This window comes from Vombatus ursinus, unplaced genomic scaffold (genome assembly GCF_900497805.2).
Source record: "Vombatus ursinus unplaced genomic scaffold, bare-nosed wombat genome assembly UNPS02005459.1, whole genome shotgun sequence".
NCBI classification, from domain to species: Eukaryota; Metazoa; Chordata; class Mammalia; order Diprotodontia; family Vombatidae; genus Vombatus; species Vombatus ursinus.
Window position 1 is genome coordinate 12,330,720 of NW_020945237.1, and position 22,759 is coordinate 12,353,478.

A 22,759-nucleotide genomic window follows, 5' to 3' on the forward strand; every position below is an offset into this window, starting at 1 on the left:
CCTAGCCCCCCCCAAAAAATGGGGACCAGAGGTCACCATTAGAGCAAGAGATTTAATAATACTAAACATTTATATAGAGTTTTAAGGTTTGCAAAGTGCTACATGTATGTATATATGCATATCATGCATATTTAATTATATAACATGATATATAACTATATATTATGTACTTCGAATATAAACATGTTTTGTCATGTCCAACTATTCATGACCTCTTTTGGGATTTTCTTGGCAAAGATACCAGAGTGGTTGCCATTTCCTTCTCCAGCTCATTTCACAGATGAGGAAACTGAGGCAAACAAGGTTAAATGACTAGACCAGGATCAAACACATAGTAAGTGTCTGAGGTCAGATTTGAACTCAGGTCTTCTTGACTCCAGGCCTGGAACTCTAGCCACTATGCCACCTAGCGTCCAAATATAAACACACACATATGTTTCCTTAGAACAACCCTGTGAAGTAATTGCTATTATTAGCCTCATTTTTAAAATGAGAAAACTTAGTGTAAGAGAGATAAAATGATTTGCCCAGAGTCACCCCAGCTAGTGAGTCTGAGGCAGGTCTTGAATTCATGTTTTCCTGACTCCAAGTCCAGCCCTCTATCTATGCCACCATGCTGCCCTTAAGAGACCTGGAGTGGGTATTATTATGTTAGAGCAAAGAATTCATGGAGTGTATACAATGAAATAAGACTGGAAATTTTAGAAAGCCCTGAAGCACTTAGCATAGTGTCTGACACATAAAAAAAGAAAAAAAAAGAAATTTACATGACAACTTTGATGTATATTTAAAAGTAACAGCAAGCTGTGCATAGTAGATTTGTAGTTTCATGTGCAAGTATCTTTTCATTATACTGTTATGGAAATGCTAGTTTTATTCCATAAATTAAAAATAAAATAAATTTTGAAAAAGAAATGTTTGCTGATTGAATGAAGGTCAAACAAACAAAAAAAAAGCATGACAGCCAATAGTCATCCACTAAGGATTTTTAAGCCATGATTTATACGGCTGCTCTGAGCATAATAAATCTACTGGAGGATGAGACAAAGCAGAGTGAGGAAGAGATGAAACGATCTATTGTAATGGTCCAGTTGGGTAGTAACAATGCCAAGGGTGGTGGTAGGGAATGGTAGTAGAGAGGAGGAGAAAGTTGCAAGAGAAGTTTCCGAGGTGGCATCACCAGAACTTGATAATTGACTGGATATAGGAAGTGAAAAAGAAAGACAAGTCAAAAACAACTCCAAAGTTACAAACATAGCGAATGTTGTACCCTAGGCAGAAATGGTAAAGACAAAAGGAACAAGCAGATTTATAAGATGAAAGATATTTAATTAGGTTTTTGACACCTTGGGTTTAAGGTGAATTTTCGGGTAGGGGATAACCTGCCAATAGCTGGAAGCAGGATTGAGGGGTAAAGATGGAGGTGGAGATTTGCACAGAAACTATATTTGCAGTCATGGGAAGAAATAAGATTTCCAGTTGGAGAGGATGGAGAAAGAGGAGAACCAAGGACAGATTTCTGCGGTCTAGCTCACATTTAGAAACCAAGGGAACCAGGGCAGGTAGGTGGTGCAGTGGATAGAGTACCAGCCCTGAAGTCAGAAGGACCTGTGTTCAAATCCAGTCCCAGACCAAACACCTGATACTTACTAGTTGTGTGACCCTGGGCAAGTCACTTAACCCCAATTGCCAAAAAAAAAAAAAAAAAGAGGAAACCAAGAGAACCAATGAGAAAGATGAAGAAGGAATGCTTAGAGATTGAACCAGGAGATTGCATGCAGCATCTCGAAAACTAAGAGAACAAAGCATATTCAGTAGGAAGGAGTGGTCCACAGTGTCAAAACTCTACAGAATGATCAAGAAAGAAGAGGGTTGAAGAGAGGACTCTAGAGACAGTTTTAAGAATTGCTGCCATGGATCTGTGCTGTTTTTATCTTAAATGAGGGGGAAAGTACACTTCAAAAAAACAGGACATATTTTTATAGTGCATAACCCCAAAGAATCATTTTCATATTTTCTAACATATGGCTATAGTTCTGTACATCTCATCTAATACACATCAAAGAGGTTCCAAAGTTGTTGAGAAGGACAAAGAATCCCCCACAAGACAATTAAGATGAAACTAATGAAATGCAACTGAAAAATGACTAGACTGCAGGAAGCATGCAGATGCTGTTAGTTTTAAAATAAGCATTAAGTGATTGTGAAAGATCCCAGCTGGGTAAACTCTAAACCTCATTACCAAAGTAGTAATACTGCAGTTGGGAACAAGTCTAGCACTTTGCCCATGATAGGAGCCTCCTTACTCAGACGGACCACTGGGTTTGTGCAATTCATTCAATGAGTCTCCTGCTTCAGGTACCATAAGTCATATTGTAAATATAGTGTGACCTGAAAGGATTAAAATTACATCACATGAAAACGCTCTTTTTCATTTCCAAATTCTTCTGTGAAAATCCATTTTAGCATCTGGTTAAACAGACTTTCCTTGTGTAGGGGGCTTTTTAAAAATGTTCTATTTATTCTTTTCCTTACCAATACAATCTTGTTTTTTATATTGTCTCCAGCCCACTTTTCATTTTATTTCCTCCTGTAATTTACATTAGGTTCACTAGCCCTGTCTTCTCTGCCCTTTAGGCCTCCTATGATGATGCCAACCTGGGACTGGGGTTCTCTGAATGAAGATTAGTGGTCACCCAGAGATCCCTAATCACACATTTACATAGCATTCTGAGGCTCCCAGACTGTTTCCTTAACAAAAATTCAGTGAGACAGGTAACACAAATATCATTTCCTTTTTACAGATGAGGAAATTGAGATTCATAGGGGTCAATAAGCATAGGTAATAGCCAGCATCCAAACTCAGTCAATAAGCTTCTATTAAGTACTTACTATGTGCCAGCCACTAAATTCTGGGGATTCAGAGAAAGACACAAGGCAACGCCTGCCTTCAAGGAGCTCACGGCCTAATGGAACTCCAGTGCCCGTTTAATTATACTATAATTTCTTTGAATAGAGCTGGATAACAAACTCTTAAATCTGGCCGTTAAATCTCTCCTTTCATTTAACACATCTGATTTATCCTTATGTTAAGGTTTGAATTCTGCTTATTATTTTTTTCCTTAGTTTTGTTTCTCTAGGGTATCTTCTCAGCAGTCAAAAAAAAAAGGATAAATTTCCCACACTGTGACCATAACAGGTACCACAAAAGGAAATAAGAGTATCATTAGGGGAGGATGATCCCAAATCTCCTTATAACCTTAGACTCTTAAAAAATCTATTCCCCTAAGTAAAATAACTACACTCCACCCCCCACCCCAACCCAAAGTGAGTGCACCCAAAGAGAAAGAAAGCTTTGACCAATGAATATTTTTGCATTGAGTAACACATTACTTTTGACAGGAGGCGAGCTTTCAGCAGGATGAAAGGGACTTAGAAAATAAGTTTAGACTCTTTAAGTATTCCATCTGACCTGATTTTTCAACATGGATAGACTAAAGTTAAGAGTCAATTGGCTCACAGTAAGTTTCTCACTTTCCTTGGGGGCATGCTACAGGTGACAAAATTCTGCAGTTGTCTAATCTAGTACTTCTTAACTAACCCAGGGCCCAGACTTTTTCATAGATCTACATAACATGCAAATAGAATGAAATAACTTTCTACTACACCATTATTAAATATTATGTGTATCCTGGGAATACATTAAAAGAAAATTATTTGCCTACATTGCATTTGTTAGATTTTAAATTTGCACGTGCATGTGGTCTATCAGAATAATCTATCCCAATGCCTGAAGTCTCTAAGGGGATCTCATAAACTCCAAATTTGGCATTAAATACGCTTGGTGGGAGGGCTTAGTACAGCAGCTGTGTGTCCTGGAAAGAGCACTGAACACGAGACAGAGTATTCGACTGATTATAGTTCTACACGATTCTACCATATCCTAGCTGTGAGGCCTTGCACTGATCACTTAACTTAACCTCTCTTAGTTGATGTTACCAGATGTTGTTCCCACTATGAAAAAAGTGATCAGGTGGGTATAGTTGATATTAGAATGTAAACTCCTTGCTAGTAGAGATGATTTCATTCTTTGCATTTGTATCTTAATCTCTTAGCACAGAACTCAGCACAAAGTAGGCACATAATAAATCCTTGTTGGTTCATTGAGTTTATGTTCTCTGTGTTCGAAGAATTTTGTCCTTGTGTTTTCTCTAAAAGCTAGGGAATAGAAAGAAGTCCTGAGGGTGGGGAGGGAGGTCATGAGGGATAACAGCACCTCAAGATCTTTGGGGGTGAACAAAGAGGAAGTGTCAATACTGCAGTGGGAAGTGAATTGCTTCGGAAGTCAGAGGACCTGGGTTCGAATTGTAGCATTTGGTGCCAATTATGACCTGTGTGATGTAACTAAAGTCATAACCTCCCTCAGACTCAGTTTCCTCTTCTGTACAATGAATGGGTTGGACGTCTTCCAAGATGTCTTCTGAGGTATCATTTGTGTCTAGATCTATAATCTTATTAATCCCAGAACACATTTGTGATATTGGTTCTACATATGAGCTAGGAAGACAAAAACTAAGAACTGTTGAAGGGGCCACCACTGACATAGTTTTAACACACAGAGAAGCTCAATTGAGAAAGACGTGCTGCATTAGTAGCTTTGTGAGCAGTTAGGACCCTTTCCTGGCCCAAAGAGGACCTCGGCATCTTAAATCTTACAAGCAGTTAAGATCCTGTTCCATTAGTAAGCATTTGTTAAGTGCCTACTATGTTCCAGGCACTGTACTAACCACTAAAGACACTAAAAAAAAAGGCAAAAGTCAGTCCTTGCCCTCAAAGAGCCCACAATCTATTCTAGAACAGCTTAGAATTTGTGAACCTTCACTGGAAGACCTTCACAGAAGAGGAAGCCGAAACATCAGAGGTAGTCTAAGAATCCAGCCTCATTGTAAAGACAGTGTTGAACTTGCAAGTGTTTAAGAGAATTTATTTTGAACCAACAATGGCAAAGAGGATACGTAAAGATCGCAAGCCAAGGCTTCGAGATCTTCAGTAAAATGACTAAGGCAGTTGTGCCTAGTCTGGAGCCCAAGTAAAGAAATTCCGAGGAGGCCAAAGAAAGAGTCATTTTTATTCAGAGAGCAAAGAAGCAAAGGCAGGGATGTTTCCCAAGGCCAGGGTGAGAAGGGAGAAGAATATTCTTTTGGGAAAACTATAAGAAAGGAGAATATCTGCTAAGTACAAGAGCTTTTAGCATCCGGAACTAAGGGTTGGCAAGGGAGACTTCAAATAATCTCGTATATATTTTCTATATATTTTGTGCATGATTATTTGGTAAATAATTTTATGTGTATATGTTGTCTCAGAGAATGTAAGCTCCCCGAGGGCAAGGAATTTTGTCTTCTTATCCCCGGTACCTGGTACAATAGCTGGCACACTGAAGATAATTAATAAATAATTGTTTAGTCATTTTCAACTCTTTGTGTCTCCAACTCTTCATGACCCCATATGGGGTTTTCTTGGCAGAGATACTAGAGTGGTTTGTCATTCATTTCAGATGAGGTAACTGAGGCAAACAGGGTTAAGTGACTTGCCCAGGGTCACACAGCTAGTAAGTGTCTGAGGCTGTATTTGAACTCATGATGAGTCTTCCTCACTCGACCCATGAAGCCACCTAGCTGCCCTACTTAATAAATACTTGATTGATTGACAGAAGGACTGAGACACTTTGAGTTTTGCCAAGCCAAATCCATTGGTTTTAGTCTGAAAACAGAGCTAAGGTCTAGCTCAGGAAAAAGGCCAACTTTCAAAGGACCAGCCAAAAGGAGGGGAACTCAGGAGAATGAAAATTGACTAAAAAAATCAATGTCAACTTTCTTACTTCTGTGCTTCAAATATTATGGTAATTTCCCTATATTGCTCAGTAGCGATGAAATTAATCATTAAAACACCTCAAAGAAGAGCGATATATAGTTTTCAAGCATTAGAGTATGGAATAGGCCTGGATCCTCTCTCCTGCACTAGACTGAGTATGAAGAGAGCCCAAATCCAGAGACAAATAGTAGTAGCTGCTAAAAAGTGATACGGTCTTTCTCCCAGCCATGAACGGGGCCTTATAGTCAACAGGAACAAAATCCAACAATAGTTGGCATGTGGTCCCTCAGACCCTCAGTTTCCTCATCTCCAAAATAAGGTTGAGGATGGGGCATCTATGTGGCACAGTGGATAGAGTGCCGGTCCTGGAGTCAGGAAGACTCATCTTACTGAGTTCAAATCTGGCCTCAGACACTTACTGGCCGTGTGACCCTGGAAGTCACTTAACCCTGTTTGCCTCAGTTCCCTCATCTATAAAATGAGAGAAGGAAATGGCAAACCACGCCAGTGAATCTTAGCTAAGAAAACCCCAATGGGGTTATGAAGAGTTGGACATGATTGAAATGACAGAACAACAAAATGAGAATTATGATGATGATGACGATGATAATGGCAGCTAACATTTACATAGCACTTTGCAAACCAAACATTTTATCTCATTTGATAATGTGTATCCTGTCTTTCGCACAGAGCTCTTGTAAAGATCATATATGTAAAAGAATACTGCAAGCATGGTGTAATGGATAGAATGCTGGACTTGGAATTAGGAAGCATGGGTTCAAATCCCTCCTCAGACATTAGTTGTGTGACCCTGGACAAGTCATTTACCTTCTCTGTAATTTAACTTATCTCACCTGTAAAATAAGGGGATTAGACTCAATGGTCTCTAAGGCTCCTTCCTGATATAATTCTATGATCTTACTTGTGTTTGCAAACCGTAACGTATTATGCAAATTCATTATTAAATAAAGAAATCCCATGTATTTGGATATATATGCATATGTAATCATGTATGATTTGTGATTTGTAATATATGTTATAACATGTTCTGTAGTCAAATATAATATCATATAGATGACAAGCTGAGTCATAGGTGGGTTGCATGTTCTAAACACAAGGTCTATTATATATACACGTGGATGGCTTGTGATAAACACTAGGTAGGGAGCAGTACATTACAGTGGAAAGGCATGTTTCTGGAGTCAAGGGACCCAGATTCAAAACCTGCCTCAGACCTGTACTACATTGATGAAGTTGAACAAGTCACTGAACTTCCTTGTGCTTCAGGCTCTTCATTTTGGAGAGGAGGGGGAAGAGAGGACTGGACGAGATGACCCCTGAGGTCTTCCAGCTGTAGAACTGGTATGACCATAGAGAGGCCTGGGAAGGACTGAGGGAGATCAAAGTTAGGCGAAGGGAGAATAAATCAGTTCAAGCCAACAAGCATTTGCAAAGACAGGCAAGAAGAGTCCCTGCTCAAGGAGGTTACCATCCGATGCAGTAGCCAACATGCAGATAACTATATACAAACAAGACAGACACACTTTTAACTAGAAATCAGCCCAGAAGGAAGGCGCTAACATTATAGCAGCACTCAGAAAGGCTCTTTTGTAGAAGGTGAGGTTTTGGCTGATGTTCGAAGGAGGCCAAACGAGACAGGTCACTCAGGCCAATTTGCAGTATCTGGAAGCAGAGAGGCTGGGACAGGCCTTAGATAAGCACTGAGCAAGGACACAAGGAAAAAGCAATTACAGTATCAGTGGAACAGAAGAGGAGAGAACTAACAGGGTGTGGTGAGTCACTGGGGCAGACACTAGGCAAAAATGAACCAAGAGCCCAAGGAAAGATTTTAACCATTGGCACAGAATCCAGATAAGAACCCTAAGCAACATCAAAACAGGTGCTCCCTCGTAAGTCAAGACCTCACCTAAAACCAAGTACTTTTATGTGTTTCTTATGAAGTCAAAAAGAAATCAGCCAAGCTCAGCTAACCTGTGGCTTGTAGATAAGTGGGAGTACCTGGCTAAAAGTAGGACACCTAGAAGTGGTAAGCCAATTTCCAAAACTAGATTTAACATGTGTAGATATATTTAACTATCTACTTTTATATATTGTATGGTTGAGTTTGTAGGTCTGTTCCTAAAAATGTGTGTGTATCTGGCCTAAAAATAGCTTTTGAAAGTCATTTTTTATCTTTAAAAACCAATATCGTTTTTCTTGTTACCTCTGAAAACTAGGAATATGAAGATGGCTGTAACATGATCTAGGAACTCCTTTAGACACTTCAAAACAGAAGAGTAACAGCCAGATGTCACTTACTCTTAATTGACCCACCCACATAGGAAAAAAATATTTTTCAGTATTTGATTGTTTTCAAGTTTTAAGATCAAAACTGTCCATATATACATGTGGATGGCTTGAGATATATCTGGAAAAATTAATGAAAGACACATGTGCTCCCCTGAGCAAACAAGCTCTTTCCATTAATGTTGTGTTTTTTTTTCTTTTTCCCAACTTCACATTTAGAATATAAAGCTTATGACACTTCCTGCTATTATTCTCCACAGAACCTTTGTATTTCATCAATATGGTTTGGGGTTTTTTCCCCTGGGGAGTGCACAAAGCTAATTGGGAGTCTTCAATAATTTAGATCATACTTGTTGGATAATTAAATAGAAACCCAGTGTGATTCCATTAGTGGAATTTCATTTAAAAAATTTCCATTTCCATTACAATTTTTCATCACCAAGAAAATCTGGTTTTGCATATATCAACTCTTTCAATTTTCATAAATTTGAGAATCAACCTCAAACACAAATACTAAAATGACATTTCCTTGGATTAAGAATTTTTCAGAAGCTTTTATTGCATTGAGAAATGACATAATTGCAATACTCTTGCTGTATATCTTGCCAACTGCAATATTATAGAAATCAGAGTCTATATAAGTTGGGTAAAGAAACTGATTCATGACACCCAGCCAATGATTAAGGAGCACCTCAACCTTAAAGCAATAGCAAAATACTTCAAAGTGGGAGGTAGTCAGGGATGCGTATGAGTGTCTCCTAGCTTGTTTCCCACTGCCTACCATAGTGCCTGTCGCCCTAGGTAGGCTCTTAAAAATGTTGATGACTTCACAATCATATCTGCTGTGACTACTATAAATAGCTGACATTTATAGAGCACTTTAAAGGATTACAAAGCATTTTATGTGCTTTATCTCATCTGATCCTTATAGGAAACCTATACTGGCCTCTATACTTTAGGTTTTGTTACCTCCCCCATGCTAACCTAGCATGTACTGATTCACAATGCTCCCAGTTATTCTTAGGAGGTCTTGAGGATGCTACAGAATCCTTAACGTTATTCACTAGATAGCCAAGATACACTGGGGAGCATATTTCATAGTGAAAAATTTACAGAGAACAAAGAGATTGTGCTTCTGGCTCCCTATCACTTCCGGGATCAAATATATAATCATCTGGTTGACATTCAGAACCCTTCATAAAATGCACCCCCCACATCTCCAGTCTTAAACCTTGAACTCTCTCCCCACGCCCAATGACGTTGTCCTCCTTCCTGTTCCTGGAATGAGACAATCCTTCTCCAGATGCCATGCACATTCACTGGCTTATTCCCCATTCCTGGAAAGCCCTCCCTCCTCAACTTTGCTTTCTGGATTTCTTCATGTCCCAGTTAAAAGCCCACCTTCTGCAGGGCAGTTTTCCTGGAGCACCTTAAATCTAGTTCCTTCTCTCTACTGATTACTCTCAATTTATCCGGTATATATCTTGTTTGTAAATAGGTATTTGCATGTTGTCTCCCTCATTAGGCTGTAAGCTCCTTTACAGCAAGAACAATCTTGCCTTTCTTTGTATCCCAAGTGCTTAGCATAATACCTGGCACATAGTAGGTTCTTAATAAATGTGTATTGACTCACTGCTTGTGCAGAGGACCAACAAAAAAGAGCCTGAGGAATGGTTTGAATTGTCACAGAAAATAGGACTTGCTTTGGGCCAGCTAAAGCAGAGGAGAAGTCAATCCATTTTTCCAAAACTGAAGGGATCACAATATTGGAAACTGGAAAATATCAATTTTGTAAAGTGTTTCTGTTTCTAATTCCCTGTAACATTGCTATAACCTTTCACTTCCCTGCTCTGCCCTATTCCACCACCACCACCCCCCTTTACATTGACAAACAGAAGCAAATAAAAGAACTAAAAGTAAATGTAAAATTGCTTTTAACTAAAGATGATATAAACACCGTGTTAGATTTCAAATGGGACTAGGAGGCAAATGCCTCATATAAGCAAGCTGACGAAAAACAACAAAAGAGAGATCAAAGAAAGTCTTAGGGGAGGAAGCCATTAGGTAGATTTCTACCGAAGAAATAGCATGTCAGATCTAAATACGTTATGTCAATCTAATGACAAAAGACAACTATGATCATTTAAAATAAGAAGAATCCAGAATTTAAAAAAAACTGAGAGAGGTTTGAATAAATTCTCCTTTACTGTATCAAAGCAATGAAATGGGGACTAAAATGTAAACCGTTTGGAAATCTAAGACATTAGAAGATAGAACCAAATCTCCCAACCTAACCAAATCATACTGGAAAAAGAAAACGTGCCCCAATCAAAGCAAGATGGGAAAATATCATAAAAGACATATAACTAAAACAATGGAGAGAGCCTCTACGTGTGGATGAGCGCTCATGAAAACCAAATGCGAAAGTTCAAAATAAGGTACATTTGCATCAAAGACACAAAAGCAAATCCTCATGGCTTAACCCTTTGTGCTAACAATCAGGACTTCCTCTACTCTATAATGAGTCCAATAAACCTGAAGCTCATGAAGTTATTGTGGCCTTTAATTTAAAAAAAAATGAAACAGATTGCCTTCAGGGCATAAGAAGAATCTCTGTTGTGTGGACCCAAAAAGGGAGGAGATGGTAGTTCTAGATAGCAAGAGCTAGAGAAAGAACTACAATGTTAAGTTATTCTCTATAACATGAAACCAATTTTTACCATACATACTAATAATCTAATATTTCTACAAAAACCTGAAAAACTAGTCATCATTTACCAGAAAGAAACAGGGCCATGCAAATTCCTCACCATGAAACGAACAAACCTCAGCTCCTGCATACTCAGTCTTTTCCTTTTTTCTCTGAACAGCTATGAAGTTATTTGTTTTAAAACTGTCTTCAATTTTCAGAATATGCTCTTAAATAAATGTTTGCTAGCTTGTCCAGAGAAAACCAAAGATACTCAAAAAACTGTCATTACAAGAAAGCACCTAGGCTGCAAAAGTTTCAATCAACACCTCCTCATCAAAGCCCAGCATAGACACAAGCAATTTCAAAGCAACCAAAAAGGCATGGAGGGGGTTGGTTTCCTCTCCTTGAGTCCACCAGCAGAAATGGAAGGAAACTTTCATTTTTGGGTTCCTTTGTCAACTCTGTTTTAATGTCATGAAAAAAAAAAACAAACTCCCAAACAATGGTAAAAGCAAAAACAGAAACAAACCCAATGATTTCATGGAAAACTATTCAAACACTACACACTTACTCTTAAAAAGCAATAAACAGGACTTAGAATTTTTTTTAAAGTCAGGATCTGCATATTTGCTTACTTCAACGGAGATAAAAAGATGGCTCCATGTAGCTTACTGGTTGTGCAAATGTCATAGTTCACATAAGTAAAATAAATGGAGGAAAGTCCCTATGATACACACACACATTCACAAGCACAAAATCCAGTTGGGAGCCCAAACCACGTGTTCCTGGTATGAAATATCTTACTAGGTCTTTAATTACCTTTTTGGTATGTTTTAATGTCTACTTATAAGAGTAAAAATTAATTATCAAAGCACCACCACCGTATGACTTGGTTGGTGGTAGAGTGGTGAGTGTGACAACTACACAAAGACACCTACTAGGACCAACCTCAAGTAAGGGCAGAGTAGGGGGCTGCCTGGATAGAATACCTTGAGAGTTTCAGGAAGCTTCTACCACCCGAAATGTCTCCTGCACCACTTGCTCTTATGCCTTATATTTCATGTCAGAGACTCATTTTTTTAATCTCTCTGTGTGATGATTATAGTCTTCAAAAGTGTCTTATTAAAAATGAAAAAAAAACCTGCACCTCACCCCCTCCAAGAATAAATACAATTTCAGAAGGAGCAGGGAAGAAGAGAGAGAGAAAGAAAAGGAAAAGATAGAAAAGGTATAGAAGGGGAAAGACAGGGAGAAAGAAATCCTTCTACTTACTATGCCTGAAAAAAAGCAAAATAGCAATAACTATACTTTTAATTGTGATTACAATTCTTACATGCCACTGATTACTTTTTAGACTTAGTCTACCTTTGGGTTAATATTCCCTCATACACTTAGAAACATGTAACATTGAAATATGATTGTAACGTAGACTTTCCTATAGGAAATCAAGAATGAATCATGCATTATTTCCTGGTCAGTTTTGATGTTACCGATGGACCAATTTGGCACGCACCAATGTTTAATACTCATGTCAATCATTTTAAAGTTCTAAAACAGGTGCACCCAGTTAGGCATCTTGAGGCTGATGGTAGTAGGGATGGCCTTCAGATCATTAGAGCTTCATCTTCAGTAACAACACACAAGTGGAGTACAGAAGGTATGTGCCAAAGAGCATGCTGGAAGAGCAAGCCCAAGGCTTGCAGAAGCTCACTTCAAGTCTCCAAATTTCACAACAGCCAAATATTTATACACATACACATAAACACGTGTGAAGATATGTTAAGAATAGAAGTCGTGCACAATTCCACAAATTATCTATGAATTAGTCTACTCGGGAAAGATTTGATACCTCCTCCTTCATCAGACGGTCTTGTTATCTCACTGCAGAAGGAAAAGCTAGGGTTTGTCTCAGAGATTTCTGACTTGTCATCCCCTAGTCCTACACCAAGGGTACTGGTTGAATGAGACCGATGTCTACTGTAGAGACTTGCCTTTTCTGTATTGGAGGAAAAGAATGTTCATGTGTATGGTTACATGACTGAAGAACAGAATGAAATGGAAAAAAATTTAACATGAAAAGACAAGTAACCTAATATTTGAGTTTTAGCCATCAAAGTCCTAGTTTCTGTCCCCAAGAACCGGTGAATGAAGGATCACAGAGATGGAGGGACTGCAGAAGTAAACTAGTTTAGCTTCTTCATTTTGTCCAGAAAAAAAAGCTGAGGCTGAGAGAGATCACATAACTTACCTAGGGTCACCCAGGTACTAAGTGACAGATTCAGGATTTGGAGCTAGATCCCCTAACATTAAAGGCAACACCCTTTTCATTGTACCACACTACCTTCCTAGGGCATATCATACAATAAATTATTTTCATTAGTTGTTTACCTTTATTTTTGGGGGGGTATAGGGAAGAAAGAATGGACCTCTTTCTTGTTAAGAATTAGAAAAACACAGGTGACTATCTGAATTTCTACCAACATATAGCCAATGGTAAAAAAAAAAAAGAAAGAAAGAAAGAAAGAAAGAAAGAAAGAAAAGAAAAAACATTCCCAGGTTCACAAAGTTTGTTGCCTAATTTTCTGTCTATTTTTTTTTGGAACCTGGATGCCTACATTGATAAAACTGACTGCAGGAGGATCTTGGTCTGTGACTGTTCATATGATCAAAGTTGATAGTCAAATCCAGCAAAGAAGATATAAATCCTTGATCTGAATCATCTAGTTTGACTCATTGTATTGTTGGGATTGACTGTCAAACCTCCATAGTCTGGAAGTCTAAAATGTGAAATGACAGTTTCTGATCAACTGTTATCACTACCAACCTACACTTCCTGTACCTTTAATTTAGAGATGACAGCATAAGTTAAAAGTTACATAAACTTTACTCATAAGCTATTCATTTTAAGTTAATCAAAGCCCAAAGGTAAACTTTCAGGGCAGACTCAAAATATAGCTTGCTCTTTTAAAATGCTTAAATATTGTATGCTTTTGAATGTGACAAAAATAAATTCTATTTTATTTTGAGATTATCCAGGTTATAGAAAATCTCTATACTATTTCACTTGAAATTCTTACAACAGGACTTGAAAACACTGTTACAGTGTATTTCAGAATTCAAACCTACTTTATGTCTCAAAAGTTTAGTGAAATCCAAATAACTGCATTTGAGAACCCACAAAGCCTAATGAAATCATATTTACTAATAAAAAGCAGATGAATAGGAACTCTACAATCTTGACTGAATCTAGGAACAATAGGACATTCTAATCTAGCTTTTAATAAAAATGCTTTTATCGAGTTTCACTTACATCAGTGATTAAAATCTATTCTCAAGTCATATGTAACTATAAACAATAATTCATTTCAAAGTCATGATTTTTTTAAAATTGTTTTTAAAGCTCACAGTGGACTAATTCAATCTGAATGCTTCTGAGGGTTTCATTCTCAGGATAAAACCAAACCAAGATGGAAGAACTCAAAATATGAGTAATACCAGAGAGCATATGTAGGCTCCTAGATTGAATATTGTCTTCCAACGGATCAATGTCGAAGATGGAACCAGGATCAGTACGCCAAACTTTAAGGTCTTTCACCAAAAGAAAGAAATAAAAGAAAATCAAGAGAAAAATAAGAATGACTCATAGCAAAGAAAAGCAAAAACAAAGTCAGGTGGCTTCATGTTGTTATGTTTTTTTTTAAAGACCACAGTTATAGCTTTCCTGAGATATTTGTTTGTATTCTTGGGATGGGCTAACAGACATCCATTTGCATTTGTTAAGTATTTGTTAAGGGAACTGTGTGTTTAAATTTATGTTCCCCAGTTTATCTTTATTAGATTTTTTTTTAAGTTGGAGAACAACTTAAGTGCTTTTTGATGTAATCATTAGTAACCCCATAAAACCTTTTATAGCATGGCCCATATCTACACAAGGCAAGTATTTCCTAATTGCACCATATTGTTTGAATGTCAAGTCTTTTTCTCACCATATACTGAATAAGATAAAATATTAAAGGTAGAATGAATTTACTGACTTATGAGAAATCACTAAGAAGTTGTTAGGGTTTTTTGTTTTTTTTTTTTTGTCTGGGGAAAAATATCCTCTCTGCTACACCAGAAGCAAATGTTTTGGGAATGCTCACTTTAATAAATGTTGAAAAGACAAACATACATGCCTCTAAGTTTACACATACATCCTTCTCCAAAATGTTAGAGAACTTTTCTGTAGATGTTGCCATAGGAGAGAATGAGATTGAAAAGGAAAGTTTTTGCTGTTTCTGTTTTTACAGGAGGCAAAGTGCACACACAGTCATTGTTCAGTGTACAAAAAGCAAGATTTAGGAAGGTTAGATGATATGGTCATGATCACATAGGTAGTGTCAGAACTAGGAAATTATCTTTTTGAAGACTCCAACATGCTGCCTAAGTAATCAAGGATATGAGCTGTAGGGTAAGGAAATATCACTGGTGCAACTGGAACCCATTGTCTCTGAGGTCAAGAATGACTTGAGTCATTCCTGAACCAAGAGCTCCATACTTAAGGTGATTCCATAGCTACACAACATGGATCTAAATGTAAGTTGGCACTATAATTATTATCACTACCAGAAAAAATAAAAAGCTATTAATAAAGGAATTTCACTGCTAGAAATTTATTTGAAGAGAAGGTATAAGACAACCAGTTATTAGATTATTCAAATTTTTGAAATTAAATGTAAATACAATTTTAATTCAGCAAAGTAGACATATTCAAATACTTCTGGATACTCACTTCTCTTTGACCCAACAGTAAAATCTAGGAACTATGATCTTTTCAATTGACTTAAAAATAATGCATACCAAAGCCAGAAGAATCACCTTTAAAAACTTTTTCCCTACTTACTGTTCTTTATTTTTTACTCATTTTAAACTAGCAAGAGAAAGGTAGAATTGGCATCATGGATGGATGCTCCTGAAATTAAGAAAATCCAGGTTCAAGACCTACCTCTAACACATACTGGCTCATGTAACCTGGGCAATTCAACCTCCAAATGTCTCTGAAATAATACTATAATGGTATAAATTATAGAGAAAGTATTGATCTTTCCAAACTATAATTTCTTAAATTCCAAATCTAATGGCCTTTTCTTAATCCTCAGCTTTCTTGACCTTTCTGCTTCCTTTGACACAGTCCATCACCCTCTTGTCCTCAATACTCTCTTCTCTAGATTTTCGTGACACTGCTCTCTTCTGGTTCTCCTCCTGTCAGACCACCCCTCAGGCTCCTTTGTTGGATCTTCATCCATATCATGCCTTCTAGCCATAGGTTTCTTTCAAGGTCTGTCCAGGGCCCTCTTATCTTCTCCCTCTATCCTATTCACAGTTGGTTATTTCATCAGGTTCCATGGATTTTAATTGTCATTTCAATGCAGATGATTCTCAGATTTACCTGTCCAGTCCCAACCTTGCCTTGACCTCCAGTCTCACATCTCCAACTGCCTAGTAGACATCTCAAACCAGATGTCCCACAGAACTCCCCAAACCCTCCATTCTTTCTAACTTCTCTATTACTGTCAGGGGGACCATCATCCAAATGGTCACTCTGGCTCACAACCTAAGTGTAATCCTCAGTGCCTCACTATTTCACTCCCCATATTCAATCGGTTGTCAAGTCTTCTCATTTTAACCTTCTTAACATCTCTCATGTACTCCCCCTTCTTTCCTGTGACAGTGTAGGCCCTCATCACCTAATCAATGCCTGGACTATTGAAACAATCTACTGCCTGGTGTCCCTGACTCAAGTCTCTCTCCATTCTAGTCCATTCTCTGCTAAGTTATCAAACTGATCTTCCTTAAACACAGATCTGACCATGTCCACACATGTATATTTATTTCAAGAATCAAATACAAACAATCTTTTACTTGACTTCTAATAATCTGGCCCCTTCCTACCTTGCCAGTCTTCTTACACCTTACTCCCCTCCATTGACCCCTGACATTGACCTCTTTGTTGTTCCCTGCTGTCCCTCCATCTCCTCATTCTGAGCGGTTTCACTGGCTGTCCCCCCCACCCCATGCCTGGAACTCCTTCCCTCCTAATTTCTACCTCCTGGTTTCCCTGACTTCCTTCAGTTGAAGTCCCACCTTCCACAAGAAGCCTTTCTCAGTTGCCCTCAATGCCAGTGCCTTCCCACTGAGAATATCCCCAATTTATCCTGTCTGTATCTTGTTTGTATATAGTTGTTTGCATATTGTTTCCCCAGCCCCACCCTCATTAGACTTCGAGCTCCTTGAGAGCAAGGTTTGGTTTTTGGCTTTCTAACATCAGCACTTGGAAGTGCCTACCACATAGTAGGCACTTAACAAATGCTTAATGAGGGCTTGATTGAAAAGATATGAGAAGATACTCCCAAACTGCCCCTTTGTGGAAGTGGGAGGTTCACGGTTGCTACATATTGCACATGTTTTTGGACTTTTTCAATATATTAATCATTGCGCTGGTTTTTTTTTTTTACTCTTCAAAAGAAACTGTTATATGTGATGGCTCTCTGGGAGGGGGAAGGGGAAGGATACTTGGGATAACTATGACGATGTAATAAATAGTACATATCAATAAAAGTGTATTTTAAAAAAAATAAAAATAAATTCTTGCTGACTTATGACACAGCTCAGACTTTTGCATTTTTTCCACGGAAGGAAGCTGAACTATTATGATGGCATCAGGAGGCCTACTATTTTGACTTAAAGTTTCAGTGACAAGCTAGGGCCTGGTAAGGAACAGACCCCAAATCTGAAGCTTTTCAGGTTGTAACATCACTTCAAAGAATGGGATTCCAGAAATAATAAATGTATAATTCAGCCTTATCTGTGTTCTAAATAATCTTGGGTCCCAATATGGCCCTTTGCCTTGGTAAAAAAAACCACCTTTATTAGAGAATGAAAGGTCCAAACAATATAAAAGGCAGTGCTTGATATAGACAGAATAAAACTAAAAACCCACTCAACTTGCTTTGTGCAAGCAACTTCAAAAAGAAAATAAGATGACACAAGTTTACTTGACCATTTCAATTCAACTACCATACTTGAAGACTGGGATTCTTACTTTGGGAAATAAGTCATTTGTAGTTGATTTGTGGGCATTTTTACATCTTGTAAATAATTAATAGCTTGGTGATATGTGCAGAGAGACTTCAGTTCTCTCCCAACTTCAAAGAGCCATGATCTTTATTGAGTGGGCATTCCCTCTATCAACACAAATTGACCTACCACACACATTTGATTAAGTGGTCTTTATGAGTTACTTAGGTGAAGAAGATATTTTCCTGTGACCAACCCAGGAAAAAGCCTCTCTATGCTTGGTCTAGCCTTTCAATAACAGGCATAAATCAGAATCCATTTAGCTTTACAGGTCTTTCCAGATCTTACATTCCTCCAGCAAAGTCTTCAAGAACACATTATTACCTTCATATGACAAGGAGACAGTCAAGTAGGAGTTAGGTAGAATCATTTCTTCTTCTTCTTCTTCTTTTTTTTAAATTTCATTGGTATAAAACTCCCAGCAAGGATCTTTCTCTACCAATGCAAATCTGCATCTTCTCTATAATTTAGAGCCTTACAGAACTTTCTAGAACATTAAGAGATTAAGTAACTTGCCCAGGGTGACACACCTAGCATGTGTCAGAGGTGAGACTTGAACCCTGACCTTCCTGATTCCAAAGCTATCTTTCCATTCCCTCAGGCCACGCTGACTTACTACTGCTTTTTTATATCAGGTAAAATCACTAAACGGAGTAAGGGGAAAAGCTTCAAGTGATTGGTCTTGTGACTTTGGCATGCATTATCTTTAAATCAAGAGAAGCCTTCATATTTTAGTGACAAGGATCTTCTAAGATAGTAAATTATTCCCCTTAACCTTAAAAGTCCCAGTGATGAAGACTGTCAGCTTTATTTACATACATCTAGAGTACAACTCACTTACTCCTTATGTATGCATTATTAAAATTGAAATTCCAAAGTGCTTTTTTAGAAATGTGTGTAATTATCACCCCTGTAAATAGCCTCTCTGAGGATGCTGCCACTGTAATGCTCCTTCTTAGCAGGAACCCTACACTGAAGATGATTAAAGGGGGCTTTGAGAGAATTCTGCTCCCATTAGAGCAAGGGAAAACTCATGGAGAATATCTTTTCATGGCTTAATTAATACATTAACACATTTATAGCTCCCCAAATAAGATACTTTTTAGTGTTTCTACTAGGCAATTACCATTTGCAAAGACCAATGTGGACATATCAAAAAGGCATCAAAACCACCCCCCTCCCAAACAGATTTGTAAAAGGGTTATAGGTTTTCTGATATTAAATATTAGAAGTCACTTATTTTAAAGAGATATTTTTCTGGCTCTCACATGCAAGGAATTCTGAAATGTGTCATCTAGCCTAAAAATTACACCCTCAGAAGCTGCACTACTTTAAATAGGACGCATTTGGAGTAGACTCCTATGTAAAATGCATCTAAAGCCTGGATGTCAGTGCTCAAGAGGACAGATTCTCAGCTAGTACATCCCTTTAACCTTGAGTCAGTCCCTCCACAGAAGGTCAGCTTACCCACAATGATTCCAGGCCGTCGATCCATTTCCACAATCTGAGGATGTATACCTTTGTAAGCTGCATCACTGACAACCTGGGTATTCTTCCTCACCCTCTCCATCACTGGGTCATCCACAACTGGAGTAAAGCCTCTACCCTTTGTCTTCTCAAAGTCCTCATGATATTTTACCTGAAAAAAGGGAAGAAAAACAGATTGTGGAGGCTACAACTTAGCTGAACTGATATTCTACGGGCTACCAAGGCAAAAATATTATTCTACATACGCCTAGATATGGTCATCCTTCTCCAATTACCCTCCAGGGAAAAAAATACTAATCACTTTTCCCACTAGGTTTCCATGCTCGTCTTTCCAAATGCCTAAATCAATATTCTTCTTTGTTTCTCCCTTTAGCGTTAGCCACAAACCCTTTTGCTAACTTCATAATTAGAGTGATGATATTGATTTTAGGTCTCTTGATTACTGAGGTAATCATTACTATGACTCATGAGAACCACTTTAAAATTACATTTAAATTTATATATTCCTAACTTCAAAATGCATATATATATATATGCATTTATTTAAACCTACATATTTATAAGCTCCAAAAGTATATGTATGGAGCTACATGTAATATAACTACAGTAATATATGTGCATATCTGTAACAAATATATACACATATATTTAAGTCTGCATTTAACTTCAAAAATCATATCTATACATATATTTAAACCTGTATATTTATAATTTCAAAAAAGTATATATTAGTTATGAACATAGAAATTTAAATATATATGTATTTTAAGTTAAAAATATGCAGGCATATATATATATATATATATTTAAGTTACAAATATGCATACATACTACTGTAATTACTTTCTAAGCTCTCCCTAAAACAATACCTGTAAATTAAGTCCTTACTGCTCAACCATTTTTATTAATAATGCCATAGTTATTAAAAAAAAATAGTAGTGACCCCTAGAGCAACCAAATTATAAATCTGAATATGGTAATATTAATTAACATGGTTATAAAACACAAACAGCACTTTGAAATATGCTCTGCAACATGCAAACATGCCAAACACAAACTCAAAACCAAATTAGGGAAGTCCAGGCAATTGTCAGTCACACAAGGCATTCAAAGGACAGAAGGAATTGGAAATTGGAAAATAAAAAGGCATAAATCAATCAGTAGAGAAAATCTTTTTATTGAAACTCTAAGTGCTTCCATTACATGTAAGTGCAGTTAGAAAATTCACCATAAGGCAAATGGAACAATCCCAACTACTGTGCTTTAATCATTATCCAGCTTAGTGGTGAACTAACATCTCCAGGATATGATGCAATGTTGTTCTTTAGTATATATTGGTTGTGAGAAGAGGCAGGCAGCTGTACCCTACCATGGAAATATTGTTTTGAGTTTCTTTAACATGCCTCAGTCCAGGGGTATCTAAAATCAAACTTGGTCTACCTTTCATCTGTTTCTGATCCTGGGTGTACTTTACCTGTAAAGCAATAACAACCAGGACAAACTTAGAATAAAACACAATTGAAATAAAAATTAAAAACTCCATATTTTCTTCCCCCCCACACCTTCAAAGAGTAAATTATATACAACATACTTAAAATATTTATGAGGGAACCAGCTCAAGAAATTGTCAATCATCATTCACCCATTGCTGAAATGTCTTTTTCTTTTTCAGATTAACAATCTCAAGTGACTCAAAAAACCATTCTAAATGACTTTGTACACACACACACACACACACACACACACGCACATGCACACAATCACAATGATATAGAACTATGTCTCCTAAGGATACAGTTATGTGGGTGACCAATAGCCATCTGTAGCATCTTGGTTTAGAGAGACAAGGGAAAAGCCAATCCTAGAGGGTACCAGATTTGTTTTAACTGGTACCCCATAGAACACAGATGATGGATGCTCACAGTGTAGCCCCTTAGCTTCAATCCATTTCCCCTTTTCTCCTCATCTCCTGGAAATAAGAACCAATGGAAGGACAGCTCTTAACTATAGCTGCAAATCATTTTTACTTCCTCAAAATCATAGCTTAAAAGTAATTTATGTGGAAAACATTTTTAGATTCCCTTAACAGCAGCAGGAATCTACAGGCTTTAAAATCTTAAAATCAGCTTAAAAGCTGATTCTTCAGGCACAAAAATCTTCAGGATGTGCCAGGGACAGCTCATGTACTCTTGGCACTTAAAAATGGAATACCATCATTTATCAGACTGATTATTTGTAGAACTAGAAAGTTAATTATTACAAACCTGAAGGCATATATATAATTCAGTATTGAAGCATGACTTCTACTGAAAAAAAAAATATTGTCCAAACAAGACATCCCTATATGTGTACCATGTAACTACCAACTAACACAGTCCTGTTTTTAATACCTTCAAAAATGGCTTTTTACTTGGGAGTTCTGGTTTATGGGCCAATGACTAATTGATTATTCTACTTTGCACAGATAGCATAACAATATACATTCACATTAAGATGAAGAATTGAATTGTTTAGACACCTTAGTTAAAGTAACATCCCTGAAAATGTTAACATATCAAAAGTAATACCATTTTACAAGGCCAAACATAAAACTATGCCCTGCAGCACTGATGGAATATCAGTCACTTAGATACTAGCTAGGGGAAAGTTTCCCAGAGCACAATTTTTTTTTCCTGTAATACATGATCTGCATCTAGGACAAGGGTGAACTTGTGTTCAAATACATTGCTACACCAGTAAGAGAGAGGCACAGAGGGAGAGAGAGAGAGGGAGAGGAAGCAGGAAAGAGAGGGGAAGGGAAGGAGGGAGGGAGGGAGGGAGGGGGGAGGGACGGAGAGAAAGAGTGTTGGGAGGTAGGGGGGAATTCATTAATACATGGCACTCCCTATTAGGAAATGCATTAGCAACCGTTGTGTAGTTTATAACATTAGAGAGTTGTCCCAAGCATTGAGTGGTTAAATGATCATATAGCCAGAATGACATAGCCAACATGCATCAGAGCCAGAATTTAAACTGGGGCCCTCCTGGCTCGAGGGCCTGGCTCATTATGCACTACTGCTCAGTACCTCTTCGTATATGTAGACATGTTTCATTGCTATACAGAAACAGGGAGGTCTGCTAGACGTTTCTGCTTTCAGATGATGCTGATTATATCAAGTCTCAGAGAATTACACAGCATCCTAAATGATACCCATGCTCTTTCAAAAGAGAATGCTCAAAACACAAGATTAAGTCCCAATATATGTGTGTGTATATCTCTGTCTTTTTCACTCCCATACATAAACT

General features: G+C 37.6%; 1 protein-coding gene across 1 annotated transcript in view; it reads right to left on the minus strand.

Annotated features, from left to right (window-relative positions):
• Nucleotides 1-22,759, minus strand: part of NEBL (nebulette) — a 151,672-nt gene that overhangs the window by 19,772 nt on the left and 109,141 nt on the right. The window contains exons 24-25 of the mRNA XM_027847840.1: nt 20,844-20,948; nt 19,454-19,625 (exon numbers count right to left, since the gene is read on the minus strand). Coding sequence (XP_027703641.1) covers nt 19,454-19,625; nt 20,844-20,948 — 277 coding nt within the window. The remainder of the gene's footprint in view (nt 1-19,453; nt 19,626-20,843; nt 20,949-22,759) is intronic.